Source organism: Tetrahymena thermophila, assembly GCF_000189635.1.
Source record: "Tetrahymena thermophila SB210 genomic scaffold scf_8254564, whole genome shotgun sequence".
Taxonomy (NCBI): domain Eukaryota; phylum Ciliophora; class Oligohymenophorea; order Hymenostomatida; family Tetrahymenidae; genus Tetrahymena; species Tetrahymena thermophila.
The window spans coordinates 704,436-719,398 of record NW_002476335.1 but is presented as its reverse complement, the minus strand read 5'-3'; the positions used below and the strand labels follow the sequence as shown (position 1 = coordinate 719,398).

The 14,963-nt window shown below is 22.5% G+C and overlaps 6 protein-coding genes across 6 annotated transcripts; 4 read left to right on the top strand and 2 right to left on the bottom strand. All coding sequences in view use genetic code 6, as the record gives it.

The window, feature by feature from the left end:
* Window positions 1-353: 353 nt before the first annotated feature.
* On the bottom strand, window positions 354-1,993 carry TTHERM_00220750 (DEAD-box ATP-dependent RNA helicase; the record flags this gene model as incomplete). Its single annotated transcript, XM_001020647.3, has 2 exons — window positions 354-1,180; window positions 1,630-1,993. The coding sequence occupies 2 exons, from the start codon at window positions 1,991-1,993 to the stop codon at window positions 354-356; spliced, it is 1,191 nt and encodes a 396-aa protein (XP_001020647.1).
* A 652-nt stretch (window positions 1,994-2,645) lies between these two features.
* Window positions 2,646-3,956, top strand: TTHERM_00220740 (carrier protein; the record flags this gene model as incomplete). Its single annotated transcript, XM_001020646.1, has 4 exons — window positions 2,646-2,853; window positions 2,911-3,056; window positions 3,300-3,700; window positions 3,758-3,956. 4 exons carry the CDS (start codon window positions 2,646-2,648, stop codon window positions 3,954-3,956), a joined length of 954 nt encoding a protein of 317 aa, XP_001020646.1.
* A 659-nt stretch (window positions 3,957-4,615) lies between these two features.
* On the bottom strand, window positions 4,616-5,882 carry TTHERM_00220730 (tubulin-specific chaperone C; the record flags this gene model as incomplete). The annotated part of the gene is made up of 6 exons (XM_001020645.2): window positions 4,616-4,717; window positions 4,770-4,901; window positions 4,963-5,373; window positions 5,421-5,560; window positions 5,616-5,726; window positions 5,807-5,882. The coding sequence occupies 6 exons, from the start codon at window positions 5,880-5,882 to the stop codon at window positions 4,616-4,618; spliced, it is 972 nt and encodes a 323-aa protein (XP_001020645.2).
* Window positions 5,883-7,359: 1,477 nt separating this feature from the next.
* Window positions 7,360-9,696, top strand: TTHERM_00220720 (hypothetical protein; the record flags this gene model as incomplete). The annotated part of the gene is made up of 1 exon (XM_001020644.3): window positions 7,360-9,696. One exon carries the CDS (start codon window positions 7,360-7,362, stop codon window positions 9,694-9,696), a length of 2,337 nt encoding a protein of 778 aa, XP_001020644.1.
* Window positions 9,697-10,353: 657 nt separating this feature from the next.
* On the top strand, window positions 10,354-11,326 carry TTHERM_00220710 (quinoid dihydropteridine reductase, putative; the record flags this gene model as incomplete). Its single annotated transcript, XM_001020643.3, has 5 exons — window positions 10,354-10,402; window positions 10,463-10,738; window positions 10,797-10,939; window positions 11,038-11,087; window positions 11,143-11,326. 5 exons carry the CDS (start codon window positions 10,354-10,356, stop codon window positions 11,324-11,326), a joined length of 702 nt encoding a protein of 233 aa, XP_001020643.1.
* Window positions 11,327-11,912: 586 nt separating this feature from the next.
* On the top strand, window positions 11,913-13,376 carry TTHERM_000220709 (hypothetical protein; the record flags this gene model as incomplete). Its single annotated transcript, XM_012798746.1, has 2 exons — window positions 11,913-12,535; window positions 12,734-13,376. The coding sequence occupies 2 exons, from the start codon at window positions 11,913-11,915 to the stop codon at window positions 13,374-13,376; spliced, it is 1,266 nt and encodes a 421-aa protein (XP_012654200.1).
* Window positions 13,377-14,963: the final 1,587 nt, after the last annotated feature.

The window sequence follows — 14,963 nt, the reverse complement described above, 5'->3', positions numbered from 1 at the left end:
ATGGTGTTGCGCAGAAATTACGTTTCTTACAGTATTTTTTTTTCTTTTGCTATTCAATATTTTATGAAAATTTTTTAGTTTTGCACAACAAATGTGCATTGTGTATGCATATATTAGGTACTTAAAGACACGATTCAATATTTTGAATAAAAAATAAATTAATAAATTTATAATTAATTTTTATAATTTAAAATTAAAAAAGAAAAATAGTATAAAAGTAGGAAATAAAATTAATTTAATTAGTGATCACTATTTAAATGTATATTTTATACAAAAATAAAAGAAAATATTAAATTAATTTATATAGTTATTTATTTATTTATTAAGTTGTAAGTCATCAATCAACTTCCAAATCAAATCAATTCACTAACATTGTAAGGCATTTCATCAATTTAAGTAGAGTAATACTATTCAATATCTCTCAAGGCACTAACATCTTCATTTTTAACAAAATTGATTGCAACACCTTTTCTTCCAAAACGGCCTGAACGACCGATTCTATGGATGTAAAGTTCACGATTAGTAGGAAGATCGTAATTGATAACAACAGAAACTTATTAAACATCAAGACCTCTACCCCAGATATCTGTGGCAACAAGAACACGATACTCTCCGTTACGGAAATCTTGCATAATTTTATCTCTTTCCTTTTGATTTAACTCACCATGAATGGAACAAAGAGAGAAGTTTTGTTCTCTCATTTTACCAGAAAGCCATTTTACAGCCTTGATGGTATTACAAAATATAACTGCTTGAGTGATTGTGATAGTATTGTATAAATCACATAATGTTTCAAACTTCCATTCTTCTTTTTCAACTAAAATGAAAAACTATTTAATACCTTCAAGTGTAAGCTCATCTCTCTTGACTAAGAATTTGATAGGATCATTCATAAATTTATTAGTCATTTCCAAAATTTCTTGAGGTAAGGTTGCACTGACAACTACATTTTGATTTTTGTGGGGAAGATATCTATAAATATCATAAACCTATTCTTTGAAACCCATAGAAAGCATCTGATCAGCTTCGTCCAAAACAAGCATCTTAACGTTACGAGTTTTCAAGTGTCTGCGCTAAATCATATCATAAATACGACCAGGAGTACCTGAAATAATTTAAACACCTTTTTCTAATCTATTAATATCATCATCCATGCTCTTACCACCAATACAACAGTGAACTAAATTAATAATTTTAAATTATTATAAATATTCAATTTGATTAAAGTTTTTAATTTATAATAATTGTTTCTAGCTAATTTTTATTTTTTATATATTTTAAATTATTTAAACCAAAAATTATCATCAGAAATGATTTTAATTTAATTTCAAAAACAGCTGCATTTTTTTGAATAATAGAGTTCAAATTTTTAGAAATTTCATTTATATTCATGGTTGATTTGTTAGTTTATTGTTGATAACTACTCCAATAGATATTTTATAATGATATTTGGAGATTGTATACAAATATAATGTTTAAAATCAGCTGAATTTACTTGAAAATCTTAAAAATTATATCTTTTTAACTTTTTTATTTACTTTGTTAATGTAGATGGAAATTATTTTTTGAAAAAGGGAATGTTGATTAGTAAATAAATGCTTTTAGAAAGTTAAATTATTAATGAATTACCTAAAATGTTCATGTAGTCACCAAGAGCTAAACAAACCTTTTGAGTTTACTCAGCAAGTTCACGAGTAGGAGATAAAACAATTACTTAAGGTTCACGGAGGTTTTTGTCGACTATTTGAAGAGCTGCAATAGTAAAGACACCAGTTTTACCAGTACCTGCTTGACTTTGAACTATGACATCACGACCTTTAATTATAGGCTTAATAGCTCTTTGTTGAACAGCTGATGGTTTGTCAAAACCATAAGTTAAGATACCTCTAAGGAGCTCTTCTTTCAAGCCCATCTTTTCGAATTAAGTGATAACTTCGATATCTTCATTAGATTCATATTATTAATTCTATTCTTTAAGTTTAGATGAGTCCATTTTTTAATCCTATTTTTATAATTTCTTTATTCACAAAATCTTATAAATTGTCTAATCAATTATTTATTTTATAATTTTTTCTTTTTCTCAAAGCAGAACTTAATAAAAATTGAAAATAAATAAATGCATACTTCAAATTTTTTATAAGAATTACAAAAATATGAGCAAAAGAGTATAATTGCTTTTCAAATTAATCATATAGTAGTATATCTATCATCTTAAAAAGGATATTTAATTCATATCCATTTTTTAGTATTAGTGGTTATAATTTATCTTTGATTACCAAAACAAAGGAGTATTAAATTATATTTATTCAAACATATAAAATAAATGAACAAAAAATGATAAACAAGCTAGCTTGTTGATTTATAGTATTTATTTAAAGCTATTTTATGATTACTTTCTTAAATTACATACATAATTTCTACTTTGAATAAAATATTGATTATAAAGATGTTTTTTATAGAATTGAATTTTATTAATAATTTTTTTATGAGATATTTATTTATCTTTATTAAATTAACTTTATATCTCAATCCTCTTAAATACTGATTAAATTTTAATAAACAAAATAATTATCAAATATCTTAATTTCAATATTTTATTTTGTATACAAATTCGATATATTTAGCAATCCTTACTTAGATTAAGCATGATTCCAGACGCTTTTAACAATAGCTTTTATCCAAACAAGTAAAAATATACATTCTGGAGATACACAATATCTTCATTTGTTGCCCATGCTATAACAAGAACTGTTCTTGCCCCAATCGAGAGATTAAAAATATTGTTCTAAACATAAAAAATTATGAGAGTCCTTGAACAAGATAGGTACACATCATATCTAAGTGCTATAAGAAGTATATATTTTGACTTGATTAGAGTAAAATAATATCATTAATTACTAAAACTAATAGGAATATATTCTGAGTAAGGATTTTTATCATTTTGGAGAGGAAACGGCACAAATATCTATAGAGTTATTCCTACCAACATGATTAAATTCGCAACTTTTATACACTTCAAAGAAGAAATCTTTCCCAAAGGAGAATATCGTTATTCCGTAATAAAAATAACAATTTATATTAAAAGATAATTTAGTAGTAAACAAAAAAGTGGTTTGAATAAATGTCCAAATTAAAAAAATTGGATCTAATAAAAAAATTACATGTATTGAAAGATAAATAGATTGATTTGACTTTTGAAATTTTTTGTATTTTTAATTGAAATCTTAAATTATTATTCTAGAAAAAGATAGAGCCTTGAATAGATTCATAAATTATAAATTTTTTTGATATGTCAAAAGGGTTTGGATTTAATTAGTAGACATTTCCTATGTGGCATGAGTTCTGTTTTTTTCATATAAATGTTCTGTTATCCTTATGATGTTATCAGAACACGTTAAATTTGTGATCAAACAAAAGCATTTGAAACTAGAATGTATGGAGGTACTTGGGATACCATGAGGAAATTACTTCGTACTGAAAAATATAAATCTTTATATAAAGCTTTCTGGATTAATTATTTTTGTGGTGCTCCTTACTTAGCATTGGCTTATACATTTTATGAACATATCCGTAGTCTTTATCACCCATCAGTTCCTGAAGATTAATAACCTCCTTAAAATATGCTTTTTAAATTAATGGGTGCAGGAGGACTTGCTGCAGCTGGAGCTTCAATAATAACTTATCCCTTAGACACAATTAGGTAGAAAAAAAAAATAAATCTATTAGGAATTAAAATAATTTTTTAATTATATTATAGGAGAAGAATGATGGTAAATGGAGGTATAGGATTTGAAAGAGAATATAAAAATGTATTTGATTGTGTAAAGAAAATAGCTTAAAATGAAGGAATGAAGGGATATTATGGAGGCTTCTTTGCAAATTTAGTAAAAGTTGTTCCTGCATTAGGTCTCTAATTTTCAGTCTTTGATAATACAAGAATGTTAATTTTTGAATGAGATAAATAAAATTTTTTAGAAAAACAAAGACATATTTTAACGTTAAATGCTTACTTAGTTAACCTTCTAAAAATGTACAAATAAGATATATAAATTAATTATTTTTATTTATAAATAAATAAATGTATATAAAATGTAAATCTAATTTTAAGTATCATTAATTTTACAAATTAAATCAATTTTAAATATTTTGTGATGTTCGCTATCAATATAAAATTATATTATTAAATTCTAGAGTTGTTCAATATTTACTTTTTATTATATCAATTGATATACAAATGTATTTAAATAATATATTGAGGTTCTTTCTGTTCTGTATATTTAAAATTTTGATTTAATTTATGCAAAATGTACAAGAAAAAAATGAAAATAAAATCTCTTTATTAAAAATCTAATATCTAAGTTCGATATATAAATAGAAATTCCTATTTATTGTCACAACTCTATTAATTTTCACTTATGATCTATTTGATAGATTAAAATATTATTTTTTTAAATTAAAATAAATTTTCGTAATTTTAATTAGGTAGTTTAATACTCCAAAACACATTCAAACACACAATATGAAAATAAGCTTTAATTATAAATCAGGTTTAGAATATTAATCCTATTTTAATTTTACTTTAAAATTTTAGATTTTTAATTACTCAATAATTATATCAATCTTCTTTTAATATAAAATTGGGTGAAGCCTCTTATTTAAGCCAATTAAAATCTTGAATATCCCTCCATTGATTTTCCTTTCCTTTCATTCCACATTCCTAATATTATTAATACAATCATTGAATTTTAAAAATATATAAATATATTTACATTGAAGTGCTATTCGAATTTATCATAAGTGTGCTTATAGGGAGAGAAGATCATACTTGTACAGTGCTCGATTATACACTTACTAGTAGAGAAAATTTAGAAATGAGTTGATACTGAATTATGAATTCTCAGCTAAATATCAATTAAAGAAGGATTCAGCGTTAATATTTTTAATTATCAAAAAAAATTTTACCTGATGACCACATATGTTTAATAGAGAATTCTTACACCCATCTATGAGGAGTGAAAATTTAACAGGCCCAATATAAATTTTAGAATTATTAATGTTTCTTATGTAAACAGTGTCAAAAATATCATTTAAGTATATTTCGCTATCAGTTATATTTACTATTCTTATAGTAGAAGATTGTTTAAAATATTTATTTTCTTCTCCTGAGTTAATAACTATTTTTTCATTAGAAATATTAATTAAACCAGGGATATCTTCTCCGAAATCTTTATGAGCTTATTCTTTTTGATTATTTTCTTGCTGGGAGTCGTGGCTATTTTGTGATTTATTTATTTATTGACTGAATCTAAATTTTTTTCTTGGTCTTGCTAAGTCACGAGCTTAAAATATATTTTTTTCCATCTTTTCTAATTACTTTTTAATGAAATGTAAATACAAAGATCTTCATTTAAAAAATATACTTCTTTGTATTGTTGCTTATCGAATGTTGTTAATGCATAATTAGTAGTAACGAAATACTCTTTGAGTTTAGCAAATTCGCTAAAGAACTCTTCGACATTGCTTGTATTTTTGTTAAACTTCTTAATCATATCTTAGATTTCTAAAAATAAAAATTAGTATTATAAATAAATCTCCAACATTTATTATAAATTTACTATCATATTATTGTCTGAATTCTTTTTAAATTGTGAGCATTCTTTCCTTTGGATCTTTTTCGATTTCATCTCTAACTTTTTTCTATTCCTTTTAAGCCTATCTGTCTTATTCTACATTTTTAAAAAATAAGATAATCTTAACTATCTATGCTTAAAATCAAACTATAAAGAACAATAGAAACGCTAATTACCTTATTTTTACAGCAATTCTTCAAATTACTTCTTTTTTAAATCAACTTTAGATTGTTCTTCCTATACTTAATTCATTTTTTCTAATCAATTAATATAAAGTATATTTAATTTTATTATTTGATTATATATTTTGGATATGTTTTTAATTTGAATTTTTAAAGTATTAAAAATATTTAATTATTTTCAAAGAATTTAATTATAAATATGTAATGTTTCTGATTAGTCTATGAATTCTGGCAATAAATTTTCTATATAATAGTAAACATAATATTATAAAAAATTTTTTACTTTATAAAATTATTAAATATTCTATTATAAAATATTTATAAAATTTTTTATTGTATAAAAAAGAAAGTCTGGGATTATAAGAGCATAAAAACTAAAAATAAATAAATTACTTTAGCTTTAATAAGATTATATTTTCCTATTATTAAAATTTGTTTTGATTACCAACAATAAATTAATATTGAATTTATACATGTAAGATAAACATTATATTAAGATTATTGTAAGCATTTTCTGTATTAATTAAATTACAAAAAAGAAGAAAAACTAAAATTTTAATCTTAAAAAGTTTGAAACTATTCCAAATTCATCTAAATTATTTTATAATAAAACAAATATTTTTATTTGTGTTTTTAATATAAATTTATATCTGAAGAACTATATCCTAAATATAAAATCAAACAAACAAAATGAATACCATAAAATATTCCTATTTATTTTATTGAATAAATCGAAATATTTAAAATTCAAATTATACATTTTCTAATCTGAGTTAGAATCCAATTGCATGATTTTTTAGTAATTATAAGTTGAGATACCTATAAGTTACTTTAATAAAATAATTTTAAAAGTTAATTATTTACTTGAAATAGATTTCAAATGTTTCTAAATTATCTATCAAGAGTAAATAAAATTTTTCTAAATAAAAGTGTGTGTGTGTGCATTTATTTATTTATTTCGTTTTTTTCTTGCTATAAATCTGTAAAATTTAATTTTTCATAAAGATATAATCACTTAAATCTAAGCGATTTTATAATAATTTCAAAATAATTCATTTCCTTTTGTAAGTTGAGTTAAATGTATATAATACTTCTATTATTTTAAGGTTTCGTCTTTGAAATTTTGAAGAATTATTAAATTTTAAAAGAATTAAGTAATAATAAATAAAGTGTTTAAAAGGAAAAAAAAAAATATTAATTTAATTAATTGTCTTACAATAAATAAAGAACAACTCAGATACACAAAAAAATTTAACAAACAAAGAAAGAAAAATTTCTGAATACCTTAAAGAAACATTCATAAAAAATAAATCTATTACAGTCATTCTTCTTTAAAGTTATTTAGCTTTGAAAGAGAGATAGACAAAATTTAAAAATAAAATAATAAAAATAGGTAAGAGCAGCAGCATTAACAACAAACTAACAAACAAGCAAACGAATTTTATACTTAAGTTTAACTTTGTAGGCTTATTCATTTTATTTAAAAAGAGCAATAAATTGTATCAAATAATAGAAAGATAGATCGGTTTTAATACTTTGATATAAAAATGTCAAACAAATAGAATAATAAAAACTCGCATAACTAAAAAAGTAATGCGGTTAAGCCTGTAGATGATGAATTTTGGAAAAAAAACGACTAATACGATTTCGATTAAATAAATAGCAATTCGCAAGGTGGAGGAAGTTAGCATTTGAACTCTAATAATAACAGCAAAAATAATTAAAAAAAGAATCAAATGAAATAAAATGGCTCTTATCCTAAAAAGAATAAATATTAAAAAACCCCTAATTCTAATAATTTAAATAGCAATAATTATAGCGGTAGCAATAATCATAATAAATAAAACAGCAAATCTATTTAAAAATAATAAACAAATAAGTATGTATTGATGGAAAAAAATGATAATAGCAGTTGTAATTCATAAAATTCTGCATCTAACTAAGCGCATGGATAATTTGAAAGTTAATAAAGCACTGAGTAGTTAGCTACGTATGAAAACAATGCAAAAGGCAAGCTTTAAATTTAATAAAGTAGTGCAAGTCCTAACTTATCTTCAAATAATAGCTAATCAAATATAAACATTATAAGTGGCTCTTTTTCATAATCTAACGTTAACTTCAATTCAGCAGCAGTATAACAGAGTTCTAAAGAGAGTCCAAAGCATATAAATTAGCAAAAAATAGGATCTAATGCCACTAATAATTCAGAATAATATAGTAATTAAATAATCTATACTTAAAAATTAAATAATTCCTCTAATCAAAATACAGAATAGCATGGAAATTTTGAATATAGTAATACTTAAACATAATCTACCAACAACAATACTTCAATTTCAAATACAAATGCAAATACAAACACAACAACACCAATTAATAGTTCAAACTAAGCAAACACTTCTTCATAAATCAATACACACTCATAAAATTAATAATAGCATTTATCTAACCATTAAGCTTCTTCATAAGGCAATTATACAAACTCTGCTTCCAATTCTTAAGTTTCTAACATAATAAATAATAGCAACAATTCTAATAATAATTAAAACAATAATATAAATTCAAATAATAACAGCAATCCTAATAACAATTAGAATTATTAAAATAGCTCAAATGTAAATGCCATCAATAATATTAGTAGCCATCAAAACAGCTATTATAGTGTTTAAAGCAGTAACAATAATAGTTAAAATAAAAAAAGCTATAACAGTCACTAAAAGCAAGAATTTTAAGAAAAAGTTGAAGGTAATGTTAGTCAAAATAACAGCAACTAAATGTAAAAAGTGAATATTAGCAACAATAATATAAACAATCATTAGTAGCGATAGGGAGGTTAAAATCACAATAATAGTTCAAACAATGACCAAAAGATATATAAAATGAAATAATAAGGTGAAAATAATAGATAATATAATAACTAAAACTAAAATCCTATCATATATTCTGAGGTATAGCCAACAAACAGCAGTGTATCTAATTCTAATAATTTAAATAGTTTCCAAAATAGTTAACAAAATGTGCCTGATAACTCCTCTAAAATGTAAAGAAACACTCCTCCTCCTAAAGAAAGCTCTATTTAGTTTGACATCAAAACTGCAAACAAAAATATTGTGATAATAATTGAAGAAGTAAATTTCAAGGAAGATAAAATTGACAGTATACTTTCTTAATAGATAAAAGTAGCAAACTTAGAAACAAGAATAGAAATTTAGCTAAAGATGGAAATAATATTTGAAATTCTCAAAAATATCTTAGATAAATCAATAAAATTTGAAGATTTATCCTAAGAAGGAACATATATAAATAATTTACAAAAATTATTAAAATAGTACAACGACCAAATTGATTCTATTTTTATTTCTGTGAAAACAACAAACCCTCCTGCTTCTCCTCCTCCAATAAATTAGCAATACTAGCAATAATAAGTTTACAACTAGAATAATTTAATGCCAATATAACAATAGTAAGTATAGCCTAATTCATATGCAATAATGTAAAATATGCAGCCATAGTAGTAAATATAGCAACCTCAAATGTAGCCATAATAATAGCAATAGTATTTTGGAAATATGATGTAAAAATTGCAGTAGAATACATATTAAACATATCAGTAATAGTAATAACCTTAAATAGCTCATTAAATTCCTATGCTTAGCAATTAATAAATGTAGATGTAAAATAACTTGAATTATCACTAATAGCAGCAATATTATAATTAATAAATTTAATATTTTTATCATCATGGCTAGTATATTTTTAATAACCAAATGTAAAAATAGCAGCCAAAGTATGGAAACAATAATAATTTCAAATAAAAGTAAGGGGTGTACAAATAAAATATGCATAACAATAATATAAATTAGGAAGAAGACAATAAAAATTGATATTTTAGCTAAATTATTTATAGAATATGTTTGTGAGTTTATTTTTTTGGGAATATTCCACTTTTTAAATCAATAAAAGTCTTTGATATCAAATAGTTAGTTGTTAGAATTAATTAATCTTTTTATTTAAATAAATACATAATATAATTTAAATCTAAACTACTGTAAAGGAGAGACCAAAATAACATCAAAAGGAAATAAATGCTTCTATTTAAAATAAAATTTCTTAAATTTATTTAAATGAAAAATTTTTCAATAAAAAATACAATTTATTTATTTATTTTATTATTTTTTGAACTAAAAAGAACTTGCAATATTCAAAAAATTAATTTTACTTCAATATGTTTTCTAAAAAAGTGTATTTATAGTTTAATTGAAAATGCTAGCTAAAACTTACGTTTTAATAGTGATTATTTTATTAATTATTATGTAATAATTTTGATATTTTTCTATATTTAGTAGAGGGTATGATGTATGAAGGATAAATATTATTTCATATTTTTAGAATACTTTATCTAGAATACAATTAAAAATACATAAAAAAAGACTTCTTTCATTTTTTATTTACTTGCTTCTATTAATTATATTAATTAGAATTCATAAAATTATTTATACTAAGCTTTTATTTCTTAAAAAAGATACAAAAATTAATTAAATATGGCTTCATAAAGAACATTATTAGTTATAGGAGGTTGTGGAAATTTAGGTAAATTACCTTTGTTATTAATTGCGTTTCTGCAATCAATTTTTATTTTTAAAAATTAAGGTCGCTCTGTTATTAGCAAATTTAAGAGTAACTGGAACATAGCTAGCATTGGTCTTAATATTAATAATGAATCAAATAAAAATATTATCCTACCTCAAAATTAATCAGCATCTTAGTATGTCAGTGAAGTCAAATAGTAATTGAAAAGCTTCAGTCCTTCCTACGATGCTATAATTTGCGTAGCAGGTGGATGGAATGGAGGGTCAATTAAAGACTCTAACGTTTTTGAAACTTATCATAAGATGCACTCAGTTAATGTTATTCCTTCCATTTTAGGTAAAGAATTAGCTTAGTTAATTTAAAAATAAGCAAATAAAAATAATAAATATTATAGCTGCTCATCTTTCAACTCATTTTTTGAGGAAAAATGGTCTTCTTGTTTTTACTGGTGCTGGCGGCATCATAAATAATCCTTGCCATGACATGATTGGATATGGTCTTTCTAAAGTTGCTGTTCATTCTTTAGCTTCAACAATGGTAGATTATTTGATATAAAATAATTCTATTAAACATAGAATAAATATAAAATACATTTTTGTATTATTGATTTTAATATTTTTTTGTTTACAAATTAGGCTGTTTCAAAAGATATGCCAGAAGGTTCTACTGTAGTAACAATTTTACCGTAATTTTATTTGGTTAAATTTATTAATTAATTTAATACTCTATTATATATTTAGAAAGGTTATTGATACTCCTTAAAATAGAGAAGCTATGCCTGATTCAGATTTTAGCACATGGGCAAAGCCAGAATAAATTTCAGGACTTTTAAAAATGTGGGCTGAGGGCAACAATCTTCCTAAAACAGGATCATTTGCTATGCTCAATGTGTAAAATGGTAGTGTAGTTCCTGAATTTATTTGAAAAAATACCTCATAATTTTATTTTAATAATTTTTCGTGTTATCTATTAAAAAATTAATGTCTCAGAGAAGAAATAATATTATATTTACTAAAATTTTATATGAGATTTTATTCAAAATAATTTCAAGTTTTTTAATCTTTTTAAAATTATTATTTGATAAAAATCTATTCATAACTTTAGACCAAATAAGAATTTGTTAAATTTGTTTCTAAATTTGAAAAAAAGAATTAAAATCGATTTAGAATTTTTTTTTTTAAGAACTTTTGAACCATTAAAAGAAATAGAAAGAAATTTAATAAATTAATAAATGCTTAATCCCAGTGCTAAAATAGGGTTTGTATTTATCTAATAAAAATTCAAAGCTGATTGACTGACTGATTGATTACATAAAAACTTATAATTAGAAATTTTCAATACATAAGAAATTCAATGATTTATATAAGGTTTTACAAATAGAAGTTTTTGTAAATATAAAAATATATTTGAAATAATAATAATAATTATAATAATCATTAATAATAAATTACATAGGTTTCTTTAACAAACTAAACAAATTGGATAGAAGCTTTTGAATAAAACAATAAATATGATTAAGTTAAAAGACTAAAAGTAGTATTTTTTGAAGTGCATTAAAGAAAGAATATGGACTTTTAAGGTTTTTAGAGGCGAAGGTGATGGTGAAGTTGTTTTTAGCTTTGATATTTCTCATATCTAATTAGATTAGAATGACTAACATTAGTAGGAATAGGCAAACTTAGAAAAAAAAATCAAAACAATGTTTGTTATATATCACACCAGGCAAACAAAAGATTGCTTTTTTTTTAGTCTTGTTGATTACGACTAATATGACATACTTTATTAGCACTATCTTTATGATAAAAAAATCTTTTTACCAAATCTTCATTAAAATCCTTCCAATATAGAGAGGTTGCTAGAAAGAGACTCACATAATCAAGAGAATTAATAACTATTTCTCCACAGCGGATAAAAAATATAATTTTTAGATTTGCTAGAAATCTCTCTTGTATAAGAAGTAGAATTGATTGGAAATCGCTAATACAAGAATGTGATAATTTATATATCAAGATAAAAATTCAAAGAAATACTTAAAGATGAATCAGCATTAGACTTAAAAATATAGAAAGTAGTTTAAAAGGCTCAAGGAATATGGAACGAGTAAAGCAACTAAGATCTTTTTTCAACAATCAAGTAAAAATAATTATTTTTATTTAGAATTGATCATAGAATACTTTTTACAGCAAAAATATTAAATAACAAGAAATTGACTAAAGTCAAAAGTACTTCAAAAATAATTGATTTTTATTATTATAACCAATAATATTTAAAAGAGAATTTATTGATGCAGATTGTAAGAATATCAAATAATTTGTTTATTAAATTGAATAGGAATATTTTAGATGTGATTAACAAAGAGTATAGAGTGGCTAACCATAACTTCTTTATAGACAATAAAATACGTTAAGACCAGCTCTATTTATTTTGGCCGGTTCTTGATGAAACTGATTATTCAAATCCTTACATAGATACTAGATAGCTTTAAAGTAGAAGTAAGGTTATAGATTTAAAGCCAGGCCATCATATTTTCATTTGGCCAGGTACACTTACTCTCTTTTGCAATAATTAAAAGCATGCAATATATGAGGGTAACAATAAAGTAGCAGTATTTAATTTATAAAATGATGAACATTACTCAATAGAAACTTTTACTCTCCAAAAATTCAAATAAGAAGAACAGTTTATAAGTCTCTGTGAATATGGTATCAAAGAAGAAGATGCTTTCTTCAGAAGAGCTTACACTTATAGTAATCAGAAGAGTGATCATCCATTTAAAGTTTTAATAAAATCTCAGCTTTTTTAGTCTTTAAAAGAACCTCTTTAGATACAAAAAGAAAAGCTAGAAGTTGATTATTTGCCAAAAATATGCAAAACTAGTTTTTACTTTGACTCTAAAGTTAAAAAACTCCATAGCTTAGTTGATAAAGTTGTATCAGCCTTTAATGATACATTTTTTGTTTCACTAGGAAACTGAAAATTAAAACTAATTCATAAAAAAAAAAATTAAAACCTAAAAATTCAAATAAACCTATAAAATATTACTCTATATTAAATCTACTAAAAAACTATAAAATTAATATTTTTTATTGCATTTATAATTACATTTTTAATAACTCACATTATAAATCTAACTATAAAAATATTTAAAATTCTTCATTGTTCATTTTTCTTTAACAAACAATTATCAATAACATAAAGTAAAAAAAACCTAAAAAATAATCTTAAATATATTTTAGTCTTTTAAAAACTTCTATAACAATATTAATTCTATGGATTTTTGGATTTTTTTGAAAATATCTATTGAGGATTAAAAGATCTTTTAGATATTAACCACATAATATCTGTTTTAATTGAAGCAAATCAATTAAATAATAAATAAAATGTATTTGAGTATGCATTTATATGTTGTGTTAAGTAAGAATTCATAAATTTATTAAAAATTAATTTACTTCTTAATTAATCTCTAAATTTTTCTTATAATAGTAATAATGCTTTATTGATTTTAAAGCTGAATCAATATGCTAATATTAATATATTGATTTTTCAGATGTATTGATTTTATTAATCTTATTTTATTTATTTAAATTAATAAATTTAGAGTTAAATGCCTTTATTATTTAGGATAGGCTATCTAATACTAATAAATATTTAATTAAAAGAAATTTAGACAAATGTTTGGTATATTGTTTATTAAAGTTTTAACAGGACCCTATTCTAAATGATAGGAAAATTGAAAATAATACACTGGCTTATTTTATTTAAAATGATTGTACATCCAATAAATACATAATAAAATAAATAAATAAAAATATAAATATAATAAAAATTAATTTTAAGTTCTATTCTGAAATCATTTAGATATTTGAGTATTTATTTCTATTCTAAGAAAATAATATGAAATTATAAGAAATTAATTAATTAAAAATAAAAAGAGAAGCTGAAAATAAAAAATGAGTTAGATTAAGAGAGATAAATGAAGAAAATAAATGTGTACATTTAAAAAAAAAAATAAATCAAACAAAAAAACTAATTAATAAATTGAAAAAGTATTTTTTATTGTTTTAAATTCATTTTTATATTTAAAATTATCGCAATCCAAAACAAATAAAATATTGAATTACTACCGGAAAAATTGTATATAACAAATTTTTTTAATTGCTAACCTAACATTTCGACTTTTCTGTAAGGAAATGCCAAAAAAATTTAAAATAAAGCCTCAAATTAATAATATACCTCTTCCTCAAATAAATACGTATTTGGTCAACATTTATTGTGGTTTAAAAGATCTTTTAGATCTTAATCAAATTGTATTTGTTAAAATTGAATAAAATCTACTATATAACAAATAAAATATATTTGAGTAAGCATTTATATTTATGTGTTAAGTAAGAGATACAAATTTTAAAAAAAATTATTTACTTCTTTAAAAATTCTAAATTTTACTTATTTGTATATAGAAAAAACAGAAAATGATATAACAATTATGTTTTATTGATTTTTAAAATGAGTCAATACAATAATTTTATTTTATTAAAATATTGATCCTTAAGATGTATCTGTT